This window comes from Vulpes vulpes, chromosome 14 (genome assembly GCF_048418805.1).
Source record: "Vulpes vulpes isolate BD-2025 chromosome 14, VulVul3, whole genome shotgun sequence".
Lineage (NCBI taxonomy): Eukaryota > Metazoa > Chordata > Mammalia > Carnivora > Canidae > Vulpes > Vulpes vulpes.
The window spans coordinates 99746350-99769078 of NC_132793.1; the positions used below are offsets into that span (position 1 = coordinate 99746350).

The 22729-nt window shown below is 46.5% G+C and overlaps 2 protein-coding genes and 1 pseudogene across 2 annotated transcripts; 2 read left to right on the forward strand and 1 right to left on the reverse strand.

Annotated features, from left to right (window-relative positions):
• Nucleotides 1–3299: 3299 nt before the first annotated feature.
• MRPL46 (mitochondrial ribosomal protein L46) lies at nt 3300–13170 on the reverse strand. The gene is made up of 4 exons (XM_026001256.2): nt 12935–13170; nt 11213–11402; nt 10290–10463; nt 3300–3684 (listed from the first exon to the last, which is right to left on the reverse strand). The coding sequence occupies exons 1-4, from the start codon at nt 13160–13162 to the stop codon at nt 3434–3436; spliced, it is 843 nt and encodes a 280-aa protein (XP_025857041.2). The 5' UTR covers nt 13163–13170; the 3' UTR covers nt 3300–3433.
• On the forward strand, nt 7196–9796 carry LOC112918558 (tudor domain-containing protein 3 pseudogene; annotated as a pseudogene).
• A 278-nt stretch (nt 13171–13448) lies between the features above and the next one.
• On the forward strand, nt 13449–22709 carry MRPS11 (mitochondrial ribosomal protein S11). Its single transcript, XM_026001267.2, has 6 exons — nt 13449–13583; nt 13715–13837; nt 18483–18581; nt 20391–20520; nt 21564–21629; nt 22317–22709. The coding sequence occupies exons 1-6, from the start codon at nt 13519–13521 to the stop codon at nt 22422–22424; spliced, it is 591 nt and encodes a 196-aa protein (XP_025857052.1). The 5' UTR covers nt 13449–13518; the 3' UTR covers nt 22425–22709.
• Nucleotides 22710–22729: the final 20 nt, after the last annotated feature.

The following is a 22729-nucleotide window of genomic DNA, read 5'->3' on the forward strand; positions in this document are numbered from 1 at the left end:
CCTAAACTTTTAAAGGAGACTTCTAGTGAGCTCGGTAGTCTGTTTCATGTGTCTTACACACAGTTGCATTTTCTTCTAAGGGTGCACAAACACACCTCAGACCACAACTCCTGATGCCTGCATTTCACACCTTAACTCTTGCTTCTTCCCATCATTCTCTTGAAAGGTCCCCATAAAACACAGAGAACATCACCTCCTGGTTCCCTGATGATCTTTTCCCCAGAGTATACACTAGAAACGATTTTTTGGTCATGTTTGGCAGCCGGTAGAAGATTCAGGCCGGCATTCAGCAAATAGTCATTTTGACTGTAATGCCAAAAGAGCTTGCATTCTGCAAGATCACACTCCAAAAATAACAAGCCTTCTGGGAAAAGGGGGTTAGAGCAGACAACACAGATACTATGGGATCTTGTGGCCAGGGCACAAATAACCCAGTGATGCTGCTGCAGTTAAGCCCCCACTGGGCATGTGCACTGGTCCTTTGAGTCTCTGCTCCCGGGGCTCATGCTTCTTCCTGACACACAGGGACTAGTTCCATCAAAATAAAAAACGTGATCCAGGAAGGGACCTTCTTCATCAATTCTGTAAAACAAAGGGGAGGGTGGTGCCTTCCCAGCATCTTTCTTTCCACTCCATTTCCCCAGACAGCCTAACACCGTGGAGTCACTAACAGTGATTTTTGAAGCTACTAAACCAGCTACTATTCGTAATAAAGGAAGGCACTTCTATAAAATTTGCGGCTTTTTTCTTAAGGTAATTCAATCCTGTCCCTGATCACTTCAAAATATTAATGTTCTGGGGAAAATGTTATACGAACTAACCTAATTTTGCATTATCCTGACACCGTTTCTCTATTTACCAATTGTACGTGTTATTTCCCATTAAAGAAACAACTTGATAACAAAACAGAGCATCTTAAGAATAGTCATTAAGATTCTGCTACCCGGCAGCCCGGGTGGCTCAGCGGTTTAGCGCCGCCTTCAGCCCTGGGTCTGAGTCCCACATCAGGCTCCCTACATGGAGCCTGCTTCTCTCTCTGCCTGTGTCTCTCCCTCTCTCTCTCTCCTTGTGTCTCTCATTGAATGAATGAATAAATAAAATCTTTAAAAAAAAACAAAACAAAGAAACACTAAACTGTTTTAAAAAAAAGATTCTGGTACCAATCCCAGTGTGTGAGTTCTTCCCACTCGCAAAGCAATTCTCAGACACTAGCTGGGTGTCCTACAATTCAGCTCCCTTCTCACACAATCTACCTGGAGAGAGCATCAGATCCAACAGGTTAAGGGCTCAGTCCTTCAAGATACCTCCCGCATCCCCCCATCCTTCAGATGCCAATCACCTGTCCAGGCACTAGTGCTTTTGAACAACAGGTTCGTCAGATGTTCTAAGACATTCCCCCCCCCCGCCCCACTACCAAACTGGGTTCAATTAATTTGCTAGAATGGCTCACAGGACTCAAACAGGTTACTTACTAGAATACTAGTTTATTATAAAAGGACATAAACTCAGGAGCAGCCAGATGGAAGAAATGCACAGGGCAAGATGGGGGACAAGGGGGCAGAGCTTTCATGCTGTCTTAGGACTGTACTACTCTCCCCAAATCCCCAAGTGGTCACCAACCCTGGCAACTCTCTGAACCCATCCTTTTGGATTTTTATGAAGGACTCATCTCTTAGGCAAGGTTGATTCCATTGCTGGCCATTGGTGATTGAACTCCATCTAGGTCCTTCCCACTCCCAGGTCAGGGAGTTAGACTAAAGTTCCCACCCTCTAGTCACATGGTTGGCTTCCCTGGCAACCAGCCCCAATCCTTAGGTTACAAGGGACTCCCTAAAACTCACCTCATTAACATGACAGAAGACACCTTGATTGCTCTAAGCACAGGAAATTCCACAGGTTTTAGTTTTATGAAAGGAGTGGGTACAGAGACCAACTGTATATTTATTATAAATCACAACACCACAGTCTCCACCTCACTCTGGGAATTCCCTCCGTTCTAGGCTGGAGGTCCCTCAGGCGAGTATAGTTGGCAGTATAGCAGTATAGTTCACATACACAACTAACCCTGAAACCCTGAAAGAGAAATGCACCCCTGGTCCTCCATCTGCCCTCTCCTAGCACCCACCTCTCACTCCCAGGGCATCACAACTGCCCATGAAATCTGCAAGCCTCAGCTGGAGGACGTCTCCCTCTGAGATGAGGGGGAAGAGCAGGCACATGGGGGTACAGAGGAAGGAGGGCATTATCAGGACTAAGCACCTTCATTTTGATCATGGAAAGCAACTTACCTGACTCAGAATGAAAGGCTACATCTGAAGCAGAAACAGGAATTCCATTTCACCACCTTACATCAGACAGGCCAGTCTGTTTAACCCAGAAGGCTGAGAGGAGAGCAGGAAACTGGGATTCAGGACAGCAGCCTTGCTACTGGAACCGCCATCCTGTGCAGAGGCATGCCTGAGACCTTCCCTCTCTTCTAATCATTTAACAAATGTTCAGAGTACCTCCCATTTGCCAAGCACTGGGACCAGTGAGGACTCAAGCAACACAAGGAGGGATCAAGAACCCAAGACCAGAAGCAAGAGGTCAGCCTTCTCCTCCTGTACCATCAGTGACCTAAGATTCTCAGCCTAAATCCCATATGGCCATGACTCCCCCATTTATAAAATGGAGAGGGCAATCAGACCCTGCTTATTTCACACAACTGTTTCAAAACAGGACTAAATTCAAATGCTTAAATACAAAACGCTTAAAAAAAGAAAACAACAAAGAGAAGAAAAGGGGGCTCCTGCATGGCTCAGCCAGTCTAGTGTCTGCCTCCGGCTCAGGTCATAATCTCAGACTCCTGGGATTGACCCCTAGGTTGGACTCCCTGCTGAATAGGAAGTCTGCTTCCCTCTCCTTTTGCCCCTCTCCAAAAAAGTAAATAATCTTTAAAAAAGTTAAAAAAAAAAAATCTTAAAAAAAGAGAGAAGAAAAGAAAAAGGAAGAAATAACTTCCTAGGCTAGCCTGATACACCTCCATATCAAAAACAAAGGGAGGAAAACACAAAATGGATAATGGCTAAGGAACTGGGTAGAACTACCTTCTTTGCATGAGACTAGCTTTTACAGAACTCAGGGCTCTTAGGTCATTTCCTTTGGTTCTTTCTGGGCCCAGGAAGCCAATTGATTCACTATGAAGTAATGCAACACACAACTATCAGTTTGGAAACAAGGGAAAGGCACCCTATGGGACAGCTCTCTCTGCACAGGGAAAAGCCAGTCATCCTCGAAGGACAAATCAGCTGAGACCCACACAATGATAAACTTGTTTATTTCTCTGAATTTAGTTGGCTGCATGCTGTTCCCTGCAAAGATGGGATAAGTACATGATGTCCTTGAGGAACCGTCCCAGGCCTGGTCGAGTATTGTCCACAGGTGGCACCGCCCATCAGAGGTCCAAAAGAAATCTCCTAACCTGGGTCAGATACTTGGGTTTCAAATAGTCACCCAGCTCCTCCTTACAGACCCAGACGTGATGGTCCTTCTTGCTGGTCCGAGAGAAGTCTCCAGTTAATAGCAGGGCTTTGAAGAAGAATACTTTGGCACCAAGGCTGCTCTCTGTCCGCAATGCCTGAGGGAACTTGAACTTGTAGTGGCCACAGGGGGCATTTCCCAGGAACTTGGCTTCCAGGTTGTTCTCTGAAGGGAAGAGGGGAAGATTTGGAAAATGAGGATGCACCCATCTGTTTACTTTTGGCCCCTCAAATGCCAGGGGGTCTCTGTGAGAGTCATTTCCAGTGTGAGGTAAAGCAATCTCTGGGAGTGAGGACGAGGGTCATTCCTGAAGAGCCTCTCCCCATCTCCATCCAAATGCTCCTGGCCCACGGGCTCATGGGCTCCAGATTCACTGGATCTATCCCATGTGCCAAGCTACTACTCTCAAACTGAAGTTAGTGATGCAGTTCAGATACCATTACCTGGAGTCAGGGCACCAAGCTTCTAGACTCAGCCTGGCCATCACTGTTAATGAAGGACTATTACACTGGGTATCTGTAAAGCAAAGCTCTTAACCTCTTTTTTTTTTTTTAATCTTTTAAAGATTTTATTTATTTATTCATGAGAGACACAGGCAGAGGGAGAAGCAGGCTCCATGCAGGGAGCCCAACATGGGACTCGATCCCGGGTCTCCAGGATCACGCCCTGGGCTGAAGGCGGCGCTAAACCGCTGAGCCACTGGGCTGCCCACTCTTAGCTTTTATTTTTTATTTTTATTTTTTTTTAAAGATTTTATTCATTTATTCATAGAGACAGAGAGAGAGAGGCAGAGACACAGGCAGAGGGAGAAGCAGGCTCCATGCAGAGAGCCCGACGTGGGACTCGATCCAGGGTCTCCAGGATCATGCCCTGGGCTGCAGGCGGCAAAAAACCACTGTGCCACCAGGGCTGCCCCACTCTTAGCCTTTTAAAGGGAGTGTCACTTGAAAAGCAAAAAGAGGACCCAATTTGACTTCTGTAGGGTGAAAACATCATATCAATAGTTAAAAGACACAGACAGGTGGTTGGAATTTACCTAGAATCTATAACAAAGGTTTAACCCCAACCGAGCATTTCAAAGGAAGGGGAAAGGACCTACGAATCCTGGCATTTGGAAAGCTGGCTAGCTCAACAGGAAAAATGAAGCTGGATTCCACCAACCTCAGTCCTTACATCAAAACTGACACTACACAGATCAAAGATTTAACCATATAAATTTAACTTTCATAAAAGGATTGTGCATTCTGGATGGTGGTTTCATAGATGTTTAATATTTTCTAAATGTTTTTGTATTTTCAAATTTTTCATTAAAGAAAAAAGAAACTGAAAGAGTACTAGGAAAAAATGTAGGATACTTTCCATATCATTTTTGAGAGGGAAAGCCCTCACCAAGACACAAATCTTAAAAATCTGTAAAAGACAAAAACATTTTATTTACATAAAACTAAATCTTTCTATAAAGAAAATTAAAGCATAAAAGTCAAGGACAAAAGGGCACACTAACAAAAATATTTCAACACACTCCACAAAGGAGGAATAATTTCGGGTATTAGTATTTAGAAATCAATGTGGAAAAAGCCAATAGATCCAAAAGAAAAATGAACTAAACATAGAACAAGAAGTTCACATAAAAATAAATACCACTGACCTATAAACTCATTAAAAGATGCTCAATCTTATTAACAATTAAAGAAGTAAGAATTCAAACAACATGTCATTACTAAGTCCCAAAACTTTGAGCTGTACACTGCTTGTCAAGAGAAAAATGAGCACTCTCACACCATCAGGGGGGTAGAAATTAGTGTTAACCTCTATTTTTGGCAAGAATTATCTACTTTAATTATGCATACCTTATGCATACCCCTTCATCCAGCGACTTGGCTTCTAGAATTTGATCTTCCCAGAAATGTTTCTCTGCCCATGTGACCAAAGGTAGGTACACAAGACATTCACTACAGCTTATTTCTAAAAGCAAGACTGGTTAAATGAACTGTAGCACATGTATATTATGAATCATATGCTCATGTCAGAAAGCGTTAAGGTATGGCTTCACATGCTGATACAGAGAGATGCTTAAAGGCTGCAAAGAAGAGAAGCGAAGGTATATAACCATGCTCCTACTATGTGCGGGGGAAAAACAGATGAAGTATGTATGTGCTTGCAATTCCTAAAAAGACCAAAAAAAAAAAAAATTAAATAAATAAAAAATAAAAGGATACACCAAACACTGTTACTAGCGGATGCCTCTAAAACTAGTATTACTTCTTACCCTATACTACATGTACTAGAAACTGTTTTAACAATTTTTTCAGAGCAGCCTGGGTGGCTCAGCGGTTTAGCGCCTCCTTCAGCCCAGGGCATGATCCTGGAGACCCAGGATCGAGTCCCACATCGGGCTCCCTGCAAGGAGCCTGCTTCTCCTTTTGCCTGTGTCTCTGCCTCTCTCTCATAAATAAATAAATAAAATCTTTAAAAATAATTTTTTTCACCACATATAACAAATTGCTTCTCTTAGTACTAAAAAAACAAAAACACAAAAACACTCCACTGATGGGGGTGCTTGGGTGGCTCAGTGGTTAAGCATCTGCCTTTGGCTCAGGTTGTGATCCCGGGGTCCTGGGATGGAGTCCCACACTGGGCACCCCCTCAACCCCGGGTGCCTGTTCCTCCCTCTGCCCATGTCTCTGCCTCTCTGTATCTCATGAATAGATAAAAACTTTACAGAAAAAAAAAAAAAAAAACACACTACTGGAGCATCCGATGAAGAACTGATATATGACATGAGTTCATCTACAACACAAAATGTCAGCTGTGGGTATCTATGAGTGGTGGAACTACATTGGCAAGCTTCTTTATACTTTCCCGAATTTTTCCACTTATTTCACTGAATATATATTTTTCTATATATCTGGAAAAACAGATTAAAAAATACAGTCAAATCAAGAAGAAAAAAGAAACAGTTCACTACAAGATGAGCAAAGGATCATGGAGAAATTTCAGCAGCCAATAAACCCATGAAAATAAAATACGGTCAACCTTACTAGCAAGCAGGAAACCGCTAATCCAAAAGAGACCATTTTTTACTGACTGGATAAGCAAAAATTAAGGAGACGTTTCCATATGTTGGTGGGGCCTAGACAAGCAGGCACTCCTTACACCAGACCTAAAAATGTCCAGCATTATGCACATTCTGCAGGACTGGGCAGCAGCCAACAAAAACGTACATGTGTCCATCCTTCACCATGAATTCCACCTGGAGGAAGCCCATCTTGCAGGACGTGGGAAATGAGGTGCCAAAGGGGAGGAAAGAAATGGACTCTGACTCATATATACATATATATATGGGTGTACACTTTTACATTTCTTGAGCTTTTGTCATTTTAATTATTCTATATTACCATTTTAATAACTTCACAATAAATCAACACATTTTATTTGTTATGCACCGTTTAATGTCAATGTGTCTTTCGTATGTTTCCTTTCATGTCTGTTCATTACAGCGGGAACATTAGGAGGAGGAAAAGCTGTGCCAAGGTGGAAGCCCTTTCTGCGTGGCAGACGAGAGGGAGAGCAAGCGTCAATCACATATGTGTGAGGGAAGCTGAGCATCTGAACACAGTGATCCTGGCAGGAAACCCAGATGCCACCTCCTAGGTGACAAGGAGGACACGGAAGCATGGTGAAGGTCCCCTCCCCACTCCATTCTGTCTCACTCCTGCTCTCGCAAGCCCCCCAGGCTTTTCGTGGCCAAGGAGCAAAGGGTCACACACTGGCTGCTGCTTTGTTGGCAGGTGTTTGCACTGGTGGCAGGGCCAGTAAAGTGGTATTGACACTGCCAAATCTACATATTCAGTAAACACTCAGCTGTGAGCCAGGCACTGTGCTGAGAGCTGGGAGGATGGAAGGGGATAGATCCTGTCTGTACCTTCAAAGGAGTCAGAATTTTAGCTGGGGGAAAAATGTGTCAATAAACAGATTACCAGGCAATGGAAGTAAGTGAAAGAGCATATACTCCACTAGAACATAAGCTCCCATAGAGCAGGGGTAGTGTCCTATTTATCACTGTAACCCCACTGCCCAGACAGTATCCAGCAAATGGTAGGCTCAGAGTAAATGTTGCATAATGTGAATCAAGGCACACACAAATACTATGGGAACCTAGAGGGAGGATTAGTTCTGTCTACATGGAGGCTTGGAGAAGGTTCCACCACAGAAGGTATAATGTATAAGCCGAGTCTTCAAAACTGAGTAGTCACGCCAAGGAGGAGTATACCATTCCAGTCAGAGATCAGCAGGCCACAAAACAGACACATGAATGACCACATCACTGGAGGAACACAGAAGGTCTGCTAGATTGGAACTCAGAATATACATCAATGTGCAGCCAGATGGAAGACTGGCAAGCTCAGGACCAGAGCAAACGGATCTATAGGCCATTCTTGCAAGTCTGAACTTTTTTGGGAAACCTTCTAGGCAAAGAGATTTGTTGGAAAGTTCATTCTGGCAGCACTGAAGGGAATGACATGAAAGCCATGGGGAATTTATTTGGCATCTAATTCAAAGGTCTAGCACAATGGCTCTCAACCACTGTGATTTCACTCCCAGGGTAATATTTGGCGGCAATGTCTAGGGACATTTTTGGCTGTTAGACTAGGACAAGTGAGGATGGGCTAGTGCTACTGGCATCTAGCGGGTAGAGGCCAGGGATGCTGCTAACCATCCCATAACGCTCAGAACAGCCTCCCCCCGCCCCAAAGAATTACCTGGCCCCAAATGTCAACAGTGCCAAGGATGAGAAAACCTGATCTGGCGAGAAGCAAAAAGGGTGACAGTTAACACTGTGGGAATAAAGAGAGGAATATTTAGAATAGAACAGGTGGAACTTGATAACTTCAGACTGTAAGAATGAGGTCAAAGATAACTCTGACATTTCCAGTTGGGTAAAGGAGTTAAGTGTCAGGCCACTAAGCAAAGCTGCAAGGATAAGAAGAGATGCAGTCTGAGAGTGGTAGGACTGTCAATTTTGAAAGTACACACTAAATTTTTAAATCTCAGTGGGGGACAGGGAAAGCACAGGGATGATCTCGCTAGCCTGCATCCCTAGAGGGTATTTTCAGACCCCTAGATGTGTGTTGAATTGAATGCTTGCCCCTCAAACCACCCATTTTAAGATAAGTAAATAAGCCTCGTACAGAAAGTCTAGGCACTTTCTAATTGGCTGCTCCTGTACTGGGCCCTGGGGCAGAACCTAAATCACAGCAGAAACAACTTTCTCAGGGAAAATACAGATTGTCCATTACTGAGTCACCAAGACATCTTCCTCAAAATGACACCAGAGCCAAGAAATGAAAAATGTCCTCATTTTCAAAGAGACACTCAAAATTCAAAGTCAATTTCAGAAGGCAGTGGATTATCTAGACAGAAACGTTCTGAAACACCAAATACTTCTTCAGGATCTTAAGTATGGGCTAAAGAGAGAATTACGAGTGACAGGCCATATTCTAGATATGAAAGAATTAAAGGTACTTTGTGTTTTTTAAGTTCTCAGTACAATGATGTTGCTTAAAAAAAAAAAAAGGTAAGTTTATGCGAAGCAGATCAGGAAAAGATTCATCCTATGCAGATATGAAATAAAACCCACTTCAAGAAATTCATAGATTAAACTAATCAAAATTGTGGGAAAAGAGAAAGCCAAACAAGCACACCATGATCATTTTTATGAATAATAAATAATGAAGTTTTCAGTGGCATAAAATCTGAAAATCTGGCATAAATACTAATGATCGGAATCCTGTCTGAACTTTGAATTCCACTGGCGTTCCAAACAGAGACAGAAATGCCACTAAAGAGAAGGCGAGTAGGACCCATCGAATCAGCAGGACCTACGATGGCTACCTACTACAATTAAATATCTTACAACAGTGGACTCAAGAGAAGGTATGGGCCAATTAAGCCTGAAAAAGTACTAGAATTATCTCTTCCTGTGGAATATGCAAAACCATGAAAACCTGGAAATGAAGGCTGTGCGTGTTGTTGGGAAGACAAGGTTCACTGAGCAGAAATTGAACCTCTCCGTTCTTCAGGTACAAAAGCAGTTGTTAAATCTATTAAGGCAACCACAAAGTGCCCTGATGCAACACCGGCCCACTCAAAGAGAGGTGTGAGAGGAGGAAGGACCCACAAGGGAACTCCCAAGTTCCATAGAGGAGGTGAAGGCAGAACAAGATCTACTCAGCCAACCCAGCAGTTTTACCAACCTCCCCAAGCTTGGAACTAAGACCAAGCAGAGCCTTTATGAAGAAAGGAGCCACTGGCTAAAACTTCCAGATCAAAACCTGTTGACAGACCTCTTGCTTTCCCTTCAGAAGCAGCAGCAGACATGGTGGATATTATCTGGAGAATGAAATAGTAGATTTGAGGGGGGAAAATTCAACTCCACACAAAGGATGGAAAAAAAATATGGAGTTCAACAAAGCAAATACTTTTTACAAGGAAAAAAAAGAACTATTTCTTCTGCCATCAAGAAGACCAAATGCAATATTATATAAAAGGGAAAAAAAAGAAATAGAAGAAAAACTTAAAAACCTCTCTGGGACAAAGACTTTTGCCTAATCTAAGATTTTTTTCTAGTTGAAACTTTCATTGATTTCAGAGTTCCCATTAACAACCCATCTCCAATCCTTCCAGCCATCCTAACAAGTCAGCCTGCATATCCTGTGGCTTAGTGTGAAGCAAGTCTTGTGAGGTTCAGAGGGAAGCAGAGAACTCACCTGAGAGTGTGGCCAGGGTTCGCTCCGCTGTTCCTCGGAGGGTCTCCCCGGGCTGCCACTCTGCCTGGGGAAGCATCCAAACATCCTGGTCTCCAAGCTTCTCTTTGACCAACAGAACAAGGTTCCTGTCTAGCTTCCGCTGCAGTGAGGTTCGGTCATTCTTTTTATCGGCTTCTGTGAAGAAAAGGGGATCACAGAAGACAAAGACTGTGATCTGCCAGAACCAAGAAAGAACAGAGTTTTGCAGTCTTCTTTTAAGGTAGAGCCACAACCTCTGTCCTCTTATAATCAAATTACAATCCTGATCCATCTCTCTAATTCAGACCTCTTTCAGAGTCTCACAATCTTAAGAAAACTACAATGTAAGAAGAGAAAACCAAAAGCTGAACTTCTCCTTTGAAGAGCACAACACAAAGTACTTTGAGCCTTTGGAAAAGCAGCTACCCACACTACTTCAAACACTACTACTTCACTGGTTTTGACACTATTAGTGACTTAACTTGGCCCCACTTTCTCTGTTCTTCAGGCTTCATCTCTGAAGCAAAGATAAGAGAACTCAATCCTCTGCTTTAGGAGAGCTTTCAGATAAAACACAGGAAACTAGTGGGAAAGGCTTAATTTCCCCCCACTCTCACACCTGAACTAGGAGTTAAACTCAAATAACGTTCATAAAGTTTAACTGAGAGAGAATAGGTTATCCCAACACCCCTACCTTCCACTCAAAAATAACATTTGCCTTTAAAAATTTTATTAGGGTGGATGTGAGAAACAGGGAAAAGGATTTATTTTCCTCCCACCTGAAGGAAGTTCTGCAATCACTTGTTACTTAAAATACAAAGCAAAGGCTAAGCCAATGTCCTTTATCTAGGAACCACAATACTCCCCTTTCCTTTCTCTCCTGCTGGCCTGAAAAGACCACACACCTGTTACGCGAGCCCCAGGTTTGAACTGTAGGAATTTCTGCTCCCATACATCTTCCAAATCCTGCACCAGCAGTATATCCTGTTCATCATCTTCCTCATCATTCAAGTCAGCTTTCTTCTTTGCCAGTCGGCGGGCTTCATCCAATGCACGAAGCTCATGGTCTGAATACCTACTTCTCTCTACCTCAATCTAGGAAAATTAAAAGCACAAAATAGCCACACCAAAACAAAGAACAGGTAGAAGAGAAAACAGAGCTATAGCACACTTGACAGACTCAGAAGTTTACCACCCAGCATAACCAAACATAAAATCAAAACACCACAAAAAAAAAAAAAAAAAAAAAAAAAGGAAAAAAAGGTCACCCGCACTTTGGGCTTGAGTTACATTTGCTAAAATGTTAGGATGTGATTGGAAGTCAAGCTGCTACAAAGAACAGAGGGATTGGGACAGGCATTGCCTGCCCACTTACCACACTCCTCTGTCAGTGTTTGATCTCACAGTGAGCCTTCCTGCCTCGGGGAGTTTACAGATGCACTCCCTTCTTCCTAGAATGTTTTCCCTCATGCTCTTCTAGGAGATTCCTATTTATCCTTCAGATTTCAATTTATTTTCTTTAAAGATTTTATTATTTATTCATGAGACACACAGAAAGAGAGGCAGACACAGGCAGAGGGAGAAGCAGGCGACCTGAGCCAAAGGTAGACATTCAACCACTGAGCCAACCAGGTGCTCCCAGATTTCAATTTAAACATCACTTTCTTAGGGAGATATTCGTTGACACCACCCATTGAATCAACTTAGATGTCCCCGTTAAAACGTTTTACCCTGCGTCTTCCTTTACAACACTCACCGGGGTCTGCGGTTATAGTCATGGGATTATTTGGTTATTGACTGGCCCACCTCCGCTGGACCGAACACTCGGAGAACCAGAAGCAGGTCTGTCTTACTCATCTCTAGCACTTAGCAAAATAGGTGATAAGTGACTATCTATAAAATGATCAATATTTACATAATAAATAAACCAAGCAAAAACCACGAAGTGAAGTTTAGAGCTCTTAGGAGCCAACACACACACACACCACACACAAACATCTCAAATTCTAGGGAAACAACCTTCAATCACTATCTGTGGGGATTTACGCCCCTCACAGCCACTACACTTAATGTTTGCCCGTTTCCTCATCTGCCGCTTATCACAGGCATCTCATAGATGTGCCCACTACCTTCCTCTATAAACATCACATCAGACTCCCCCTTCTCTAAATCAGCAAGTACCAGGGCGCCTAGGTGGCTCAGTGGTTGAGCGTCTGCCTTCGGCTCAGGGCGTGATCTTGGATTCCGGGGATCGAGTCCCGCATCGGGCTCCCTGCATGGAGCCTGCTTCTCCCTCTGCCTGTGTCTCTGCCTCTGTGTGTCTCTCGTGAATAAATAAATAAAATCTTTTTAAAAAATTTTTTAAAATTACCGTGTATCCGACCACAAAGGAAAACAATTCTAAAGAGCTGCCTAACGCGACAACATCGAACGCCTTGTACGCAGCGAGCCAACCCTGTAAGGCAGATACTGGTGCGCAGGTTGAGCGTGAAGTTCAGAGAAACGAAGGGACTTGCTCAAGGTTACGCAGACTGACTGGTGCCGGAGTCGGAATCCAGCCCTGGCCCACGTGCTTCTGTGGGTTCCGCAACAGCACCCTGAAGCCGCCGGCCGCACCTCCATCCTACCTGCTGGAAGAGAGCCCCCATCTCTTCCTGCAGCGGGGTCAGCGGCTTCGAAACCAGCGGTGGCCGCTGCAGGCACAACGCGCCCAAAAGACGCCATGGAGACCCGCTGCTCGAGGGTGCGGCCGCGAGGGACAGGCTGCGAGAACCGAGGCTAGCGGTCCGGAGCCCCTCGAGCCGCCGCCAGCCCTTGGTCACCCCAAGCACAGTCCGCCCTACGGGCGCCGCCATACTCCGACCCTCCCACAGTGCACCGCGGCTCCCTGCGGGGCCTGGGCCAATCGCATGTTCCCACAAGGCAGCGCGTGAGAGCCCGCGGGCCGTCCGGGGAGCTACTAGAATGAACCATTCCAATATGGAGGGGTGGGCGAAGATTTCATGTTAGAAGATTAGGGCAAAAGGAAGAAACTCTCGGTGGGCACTCTCAATGTTAGTTATCGTAGAGCATTTGAATGGGAGTAAAAATCTTTAGTGGGCCTTATGAAGAGTAATGAGATGACTTTCCTTGTACGCTCTCCCCCACAAGCTCTCGTGGTGCTGGCGCCGCGGTCGCCGCGGACGGCGGCTGACGGGGGTCAATTCCAGCCATGCAGGTGGTACGGACGACGAGGTCTTGGCTCTTGCGGTCGTGGGCTTGGTCCCCGACGCCCAGGTGAGAATGATCACCGCCCCCCCCCCCCCCCGCCCACTCCCCGGCGACTGCGCTCCTGCGCGTGCCCCTGAGCTGCTTGGACTGCAAGTGGCCGTTAGGCCTGGACCTCACTGAGCTTTCTCTCCCCTCAGGGTCGTGGCGGGGGCGCCAGCCTCCACCATCCACGCCGGCGCCCGGCAGCTGCAAAACCAAGCTGCCAAGCAGGAGGCTGGGGAGAAGGCGGAGGCTTCGACTCCGAGCCGCAGCGGCTTCAGGTGAGGGCCAGTTAAGTCTCGGGACACCGGCGTCACGGTCCAGAGTCCGAGGACCAGTGAATTCCCAACTGTGCCACTTGACATCTTTGGGAGCTTGTGCACATTAGTCCCTGAGCCCCAGCTTTCTCATATACAGATGGAAAAGGTGCCGAGAGAGGTTGCGGGGGTCAAATGCGATGAGCCTTGGCACACAGCAGACGCTCTGTGAACACTTTGATCAGTGAATGAGCGGAAGTATCACCTTTTTCCCACCGAGAGGGGTCCCAAGGCTGACTCACAACCTTCCCTGGGTCTCGGTTGCAACGTGGGAGTTGGGGGTGCTCCGCGGTGGTGTAGGTTATTGAGTTGTTGCAGGATGGGTTTTGTGCTCCGCCCTAGGGACTGACACGTTGCATTTCCATCAGTGCCACCACCCCTGCGTGCATTCACAACCATTTTGGTGCCCGGCGCTGTGCTAGATGCTGGGAATGCAAGTACAGAAGATGGTTCTACCCCACGAGTAGGTCACAGGCTACTGGGGAAGATAGCCATGCAAACAAATGCAGCATAATCTGGTCAGTAGTGGATGAGAGGTGAAGGAATGAGTGTCTCACTCCCGAGGAGATCAGCCAAGACTGCCGGCAAGATAATGTGGAGCTGAGAACTGAACGGAGTTGGAGTTCAGCTGGACAATGGGAAAGGGGTCATCTTAGGCAAAGCTAATAGTTTGTGTAAAGGCACGTGGTACATTCAGGTGTGAGTGTGATGGCACAAGAGGCCAACAGGAGAAGGAATCAGAATGCTGAGGGTCTCATCTGTAATCGTGCAGCTTTCACACTGTTCCCACTGTAGGCAGTGGGAGGTGGGATGCTGCTGAAGGAATTTAAGCCAACATCCTGTTATAGTCGTTCAGCAATGTCAGGCACTGTTTAAGGCATTAGGGACACATCAATGACCAGACACTCAAAAAACCCTGTCCCCATAGGACTCAAATTCTCGTGGGAGGGATCCCTGGGTGGCGCAGCGGTTTGGCGCCTGCCTTTGGCCCAGGGCGCGATCCTGGAGACCCGGGATCGAATCCCACATCAGGCTCCCGGTGCATGGAGCCTGCTTCTCCCTCCGCCTGTGTCTCTGCCTCTCTCTCTCTCTCTCTGTGACTATCATAAATAAATAAAAATTAAAAAAAAAATTCTCGTGGGAGGGGGCAGTAAATAGAAAACACATAAAACGTGAGGGTACGACAGATGGTGAGAGTGTGTCTAGCAATTGGGAGGAGTACAAGAAGGTCAGTGTGGCATGAGGAGTAAAACAGGGGAAGGGGATGAGTGGTGCCGCCCATCTGTGAGGAGGCAGCCCTACCGGCTTGTAGGTCTTCCTAAGGACTTCAAACAGCTTTGACTCTGAATGAGATGGGAAGCCACTGGAGAATTTTGAAGAGAGGGCTGAAATGATGTTGCTTCATTTTAAAGAGTCCCTTTGGCTGCCATGTTGATAATGGAACTGTCGAGAAGCAAGGATGGAAGCCGGGAGAAGTCTTCTAAGTGGTTAGAAGATTTTTTAAATAATCCAGGCAGGGAATGATGGTGGCTTGGGTCAAGATGACAGCTTTCGGGGTAAGAACATACAGAAAGTGGGACCAACAAGATGTGTTCGTGTAAGGTGTGAGAAAAGGAGAAGAATGAAGAAGGAACACTAAAATCTTTGGCCTAAGCAGCTGGAAAGGTGGAGTTGTTGTTTCTGAAAATGGGGAAGACTGTAGGAGTTTGGCTTTGGGTGGTTAAGTTTGAGATGCTTAATTAACATCTAATGGAGATACAGTGTGGGCTTTTAGAAAGGGAGATCAGGGGACTGATGGGGGCTAGAGACACACACACATTTGGAAGATTCATCGTGTAGATGACGTTTAAAACCACAAGACTGCGAGATCATCAAGAATGTAACTGTAGATAAAGAGAAGAGGTCCTAAGACCGAAACCTAGAGTCCTCTGGTGTTTAGAAATTTAGGAGATGAGGAAAAATCAGCAAAGGAGACAAAGAGGGAAACTCCTGAGAGGTGGTAAGAAAACCTAGCGTGGTTTCAAGGCTGGAGAGATCAGCCGTGTCAGATGTTATTGATATAATAAGTCACTGTGCTGATGACAGAACTGCTCGTTTGATTTAACACAGTGAGTTGGTTGGTGACCTTGCCTAGAGTATTTTTGGTGGAATAATAGGACTAAAGTCTGATTGGTGTGGGTTCAAGGAAAATAGAAGACAGAAAGAAATATCAAGTATGGTCCATTCTTTGAGAGGGAGTAGAGAAATGGGCAGGAGTTCAGGAAGGTTTTGGGATAAAGAGGTTTTTGTTTGTTTTTAGGTTGGGGGATGTCAGCATGTTCTGCTGACAGGAATGACATGGGGTAGAAACATTGGTGGAATGATGTCCTTGAGAGGCTAACACAAGTGGAGCATCATAAGAGGAGAGAAGGGAAAGATTGTGGGCACAGATGTTTGGTAGTAGAAGCAAGAAGAAATTCTGATTGCTTGTATTTCTCTCCGAAGGTCATCATTTGGCTGTGAGGAGACGAGAAGGAGGTGGAGGCTTAGGGAGACAAAGGACGGTTTAAAGTAGTCATCCAGGAGAGTGGAAGAATAATTGAATTGGGGACATGTGTACAGTGCGGGTTGCCAGGCAGTCTGAGGGCCCACTTGATGCTAGAAGTCATAAAATAAAGCAGTAGTTCCCAGCTGAGGCAGTTTGGCCTCCAGGGGGACTTTTGGCAAAAGTCTGAAGGCATTTTGGTTGTTAGAACTTAGGACAGTGGAGGGACAACTAGTGGGTAGAGGCTGAGGATGCTGCTGAACACCTCACAACACGTAGGCCAGCCCCTCACAACAAAGAATTCTCTTGCCCAAAATGTCAATAGTGTTGAAGTTGAGAAACCACGATACGTATAGAGACCAGTCAACATTGGTATGGATTTTTCCGTAGCCAGCTGTGCAGGGGCATGCCCAGGTTCAGAGTGGCAGGAGAGATGGATTCAGCCATGGTTAGAGTTTGCCAGGAGGGGACGATGAAGTAAGAGGCAGAGGTATGCAAAAGGAGCAATTATAATGATTGGTCATGGAATTTACTAGAGGCCAGGAGAGAAGGAAAGGCCTGGGGGCAGTGAGGGAAAGTGAATCAGTGGGCTTGGAGAAGGGTTCCTAGAGTGAGGGTAGCAGGGGTGTGCCTGGAGGTGGTAGCCTGAGGTCATGACGAGGTGTGCAGACGTGGCAATGACAAAGGCCAGGTGTGACCACATGAGGAAGCAGCCAGGCTAGGCCAGAGGACACAGGATCATTGGAGAAAAGGAGGTCAAGAAACAGAAGCCAAGGGATTGGAAGGATCTTACAGAAGCCATGCATAGAATTGTGACGGGAGTAGTGAGCCAGGAGCTATAATCCCACATTTTTCTACATGCATTTGCATTTTTAAAATATGGTCTCTAGCCACAATTAGGAAGTGGGGTGCAGACCGTGAGGCCAGGCTTTCTTTATCTGGGAGCGGAACTACAGCTGAGCTGGCCAGGTTCCAGCGGCTGCCACACCATCATGGTCCGTCAGGGTTGGTGGCACTTCTTTGCCTGAGCTGCTTGTGATGGGAGTCAGCCTTCCCTTCCAGCCCTTCAGCAGTGGAGAGCAGAGGCTGTTTTCAATCCATGGCCCTTCCGAAGAGACACTATGTATGCTGGCCCCTCTCTATTCTCCCGGTTGTGAGGACAGATATGAAGAGGCAGCAGGCCAGTGCCCAGAAGGCTTTGTCTTTCCTTGGTCTGGGCTGCCCCAGGGTGAACCACTTGTTCCTTTGCACGTTGGACCTGGTCGGCTTAAAGGCCTATCTCCGTGCCTTCAGTTAAATGGTTCAAGCTCCAAATCCTCTCAAGTTCAAAACTCTTGCCGTGGGTCACCTGGATGGCTCAGTGGTTGTGCATCGGCCTTTGGCTCAGGGAGTGATCCCAGGGTCCTGGGATCGAGTCCCACATCAGGTTCCCTGCAGGCAGCCTGCTTCTCCCTCTGCCTGTGTCTCTGCCTCTCTCTGTCTCTCATAAAATAAATAAAACTTAAAAAAACCCTTGCTGTATATAAAGGCATTACACTAGCACATCCAGACTTTAGTAGGCTTAGTTCTTAGATCCCGGAGTCAGTAGGTGAAACGATCTATGGGGAAATGATGCAGTTTTAAACATTAATGTCCAATCAGAGCCCCATCCACTCTCCATCTTGGCTTGCAGGTCGAGAAGCCCACAGCTTGCTGAGGGGTCGCATTGTCTCCAGATCAGGCCGGGCAGGAAGGAACACCCTTGAAGACCGTTATGCTATTTTCTGTTTTGTTTTTGAAATCTATCTCTGGGAAGACAGGTAGGGCTCCGGGGCAGGATTGTACTCCTGTAATAGAGTATTTTCTAAACTAAAGTCCATTGAATTTCAGGAGGTGTTAGGGGATACACACACGGGTCTGATCCGAGCATGTAGGCAGAATGCAACAGCAGGCTTACTTGTGTCTGGAATCTTGAAGGACACCTGTATTTGAATTAAAGAGAGCACAGCATGGCCAACTGGGCTTTGAACTGAGGTGGACTGGGGTGGCTACCCTAGGAGCAGATCCGGGGTAGAGTTTTTACCTCAAGTGTTTCTTTAATTACAGCATTTACCCTCCAGTTCCAGGACAGGAGAGCCCTCTGAGGTGGGCAGGAAAGAAATTCGAAGAGATCCCAATCGCACACATTAAAGCATCCTACAACAAGTAAGTGGCAGAAGCACCTGGGCTGGTTTCAAGGGGGCTTCTTTCCCCTTCATGGGCGGTGGAGAGTGGTTGGGGGGGCACACCCAGGGGCCCCCATTCCTCTTGGTAGTGTCAATGCAGAGGCCCTCCAACGCCTCTCCTCCTTGTTTTGGGAAACGACATGTCTTTGTAAAGTTTATTCAGATTTCATGAAATGTGAGCTAGGTTGAGCACGTTACAGTGTTCAGCTCTCTCTGCGTGCCTTAGGACTAGTATCTCCTGGCCTCACTCAGGAGTTGCAGAAAACATTTAAGAAGGTGTGCTAAGTGTTACTAGATCCTGGGGAACAGAGGATGGGTGAGATAAACATGAGAGCAGTGGTTTAAGAGGATATGATTTATTGACAAACAAACCTACCAAAATGTAAATCTGCAAGAAGCACTTAACCCTGGGCCATTGTGCACTGACCCCCAACCTTGTAGGGCTAAACGAGAGTTGTGATTTAATGTGTGACTTCCACGTGAGTGCTGAGGGCCTCCCCAGCTGCGTGTTGACAGCAGAAGCCATCCTGACATCAGGGACAATTTTGCAGACCAGCCCCTGCCGGGGGAGGGGGTCAATCTTTGGTCACAGCCTGCCCATGAAGCAATTCAGAGAACCATACAAGAAACCATTGCTCGTTGGGGATGGAGTGTGGGGCACAGCTGAGATGCCACAGGATTCACCCAGCATTCATGTGAGAAGCTCCAAATGAGAGCACCTGGATTTCTTTTTCTCCCCTCTTCAGGCTAACAAGGACATAGGTTAGTGTTCCCTGTGTGTAGAAGCACCTATGGCCAGCCCTGTAGATCGCTGTTGAAGTTGTATCAGGGACAGGCATTTCTCTTATGCTTCTGTTTGCACTGGACACCCTGGGAGCTCCGCTAGGGGGGAAGGGCAGTTGTAGCCAGGCCGACAGGCAGATGGCCCAGAACCGGGGCTACCCCCTATCTTCCCCCTAGCTGCTCCTCTCCCTCTCTCCTTACATGATGCCTCAGAGAGCTCTTCAGGCCAGAAGATGGAGCGATGGTGGCCAAGGAGTAATGAAAATCATGTCTAAGTATTTCTTAAAGTCAGAGATGACTAGAAAAGAAGTGTCACTTAAAAGTTTTTTGATGGTGGAACAGTGTCATTTAGCATTAAAATTATCCACTATAGTAATATTGCTTACTGTGTTAGGTATGATAATGGTTTTGTGGGATTTTTTTTTTAAGTCACTATCCCTGTTATAATAAGAGCATTAATTCCTCTCATGGGGGCTCCACCCTTGTGACCTACTCACCTCCCATGGGCCCCTCCTCCAAATACAATCACATTTGGGGTTAGGATTTCCTTTTTTTTTTTTTTTTTTTTAAGATTTTATTTATTTATTCATGAGAGACACACAGAGAGAGGCAGAGACACAGGCAGAGGGAGAAGCAGACACCTTGCAGGGAGCCCGATGTGGGACTCGATTCTAGGACCCCAGGATCATGACCTGAAGCAAAGGCAGATGCTCAACCATGAGCCACCCAGGCATCCCTGGGGTTAGGATTTCAACTTGAATTTGGGGTGACACAAACATGTGGTCCATTAACAGAGCAGTCCTTAGATTGATTGACATGTCAGGTTTTGATGAGGTTTAGGGGATGATTCTGACCTCTAGACACCTCCTGTAGGAGTTCAAAAAGCATTCATCTGAGAAGCTCAAAGGGAAAGCAGCTGATCTTCCGCGGGCTCATACAGCCCTGGATCAGTGCCCTTACTTCCCTGGCCAGTGGTCATAGCCTGTGCACTTCCCTGCTTCCTCAGCACGCAGATCCAGGTGGTCTCTGCCGCTAACCAGCCCCTTGCCCGCACTTCCTGTGGCACGGAGGGATTCCGGAACGCCAAGAAGGGCACGGGCATTGCTGCACAAACAGCAGGCATAGCCGCCGCTGTGGTAAGTGTGTGTTCCTTCTGGCTCCCTCTATGATGGGTTCCATTTTCTGCATGGCTCATCCCTGTGAGGAAGGTTCTTGAAGTCGTTCAGAAACAATGCTATTGGACAACTCTTGTTCAATACCCCACCTTGGCGGCAGTTTGAAGAGGTCTCTCTGTCGCTTTCTCTCTCTCTCTCTCTCAAGCAATACTAATTTCATTGTGAACTGTTGCGGACCTTTCTAGAAGCACATTGGCAATATGGTCCTATTGACCGTCTGCTGTACACCAGACACTTTACATTCGTTACCTTAAATCCTCAGAAGATGCTTAGTATTACCCATGTCTTTAAGAGCCAGTTAAAGTCCAGAGTGCGACTTGCTCAGTCATCGGTCTGGGATCGCGGCCTACGTGCTGTCTACCATAGCACCAGCCTCACAAAGGTTCACACTCTGCCAAACAAGAAGTATTTCCTGAGGGAAAACCTTGGCCTTCAAATAAAGCTCGATGCCCCAACATATTATTTGCCATGTATTAATGATCGTCAGTATACAATACAGATTGTATACAGTTAGAAGGTCGGTGTTAATAGTGGCTTCTGCATGGCAGGTTGAGTGACTTTGTTGAGTGTTTTCCAGACTTTCTATAATGAACTACTTTTATAATCAAGAGAGAAAATATTAAATAACACTTAAAATTTAAAACACCTGAAAACGATAACTTTTTCAATGGGTTATTTAGGCTCAGCCTTAAAATTCTGCATTTACTGAGGAAAAGGTGAGTGATATTTAGAAATCTCCATCAGGTGGCAGTGCCGCCCTGGGTTAACCAGGATCACAGTTGACTATAAATCTAGAATCTGACGCATTCTGTGCTCTCTGCTGGTGTCTGCCCTGCACTGTGACCATGTGTCCTTTGCTTCCTTCCCTGTTTTCTGCCTGTTTACGTGTGTGGGTGCCTTTCCCCCAGAACTCGTAACCCTCTTGCTCCAAATGGTAGCAGCAAGAGGGTTTGGATGTAGCAGTTCTCTTTCTAGAGCACTAACCACTCACCTCTCCTCTCCAGAAAGCCACGGGGAAGGGCGTGACCCACATCCGAGTGGTGGTGAAGGGCCTGGGGCCAGGGCGCTTGGTAAGTAGCCAGGAGTCTCTGCAGTGAGTGTGCTTCTTTAGTGAGAGAAACGGGCTTGAGCGTAGAGTCGAGAATGGAAGAAGCCTCTGGCGGATTTCCAGGATGGCTGGAGTTTCTTTCTGGTCTTCTAACCTACAGAGCTTCTCAAAAGCAAGTCTAGGTCATCGAGTTTAATTTATCAGACCCATACTGAGTGCCTGCTGTGTGCCAGGCACTGGGCATAGAAAGGTGGGGGGGTTGTCACAGGCAGGTCCCTTAGCACAGACTCGTGGGTACAGTGGTAAAGCTTGCGCCCAAGGTGCTGGGAGCCCACTGGGTATATCCTCGAAGAGGTGATATATCTGTAATGACTTTCAAGAATAGTGAGGCATTAGCCAGGTATGTGGGGAGGGAGGGTACATTCCAGACAGAGGACACTACAGAAGCATAATGCTTAAGGTAGGTGTGTAGGGGTTCATAGGTAATCTCGGTTTTCAGATGGTAAAGCACGAGGTGGGAAGTGGCAGGTGTTTCTAGAGAAATTGACAGTGGTGAGGACACGGTGAAGGGTTTGGTTCGGTTGGGTGTCTGTTGTGAGAGAACAGTTGTAGGTTTCACAGCCCCCTGGTGCCCCTCCGAGCCCTGCCTGGACATGCTGGGTCATCGTGTGTGGGACCACGGCATTCTGCTGTTCTCTGCTCCTTCCAGTCTGCCATCAAGGGACTGACCATGGGGGGTCTGGAGGTGATCTCCATCACAGACAACACTCCTATCCCGCACAATGGCTGCCGCCCCAGGAAGGCTCGGAGGCTGTGATGGAAAGGAAGCCTGCCCCTGAACCTGCCCTCCAGTCCTACCTCCAGCTGGACCTCGTAGAAGGCACCCTGTCAGACTTGTCTCCAGTGGAGGGCTTGCTAGAGACCTCTCAGGGAGAAAGGGGGAGCCTTGCCCCCTAGCGTGGTGGCCTTTCTTGTTCCTCCGACTGGAGACCAGTGTCCAGAAGGGACTCGAGAGGAGCTCCAGGACAGCTGCCACTTAGACTCCATAGCCAATAAATGCTGCCTCTGCTCTGCAAAAATAAAAATATCTCTGCCACCTGAAGTAATTTGTGATTGTTTCTG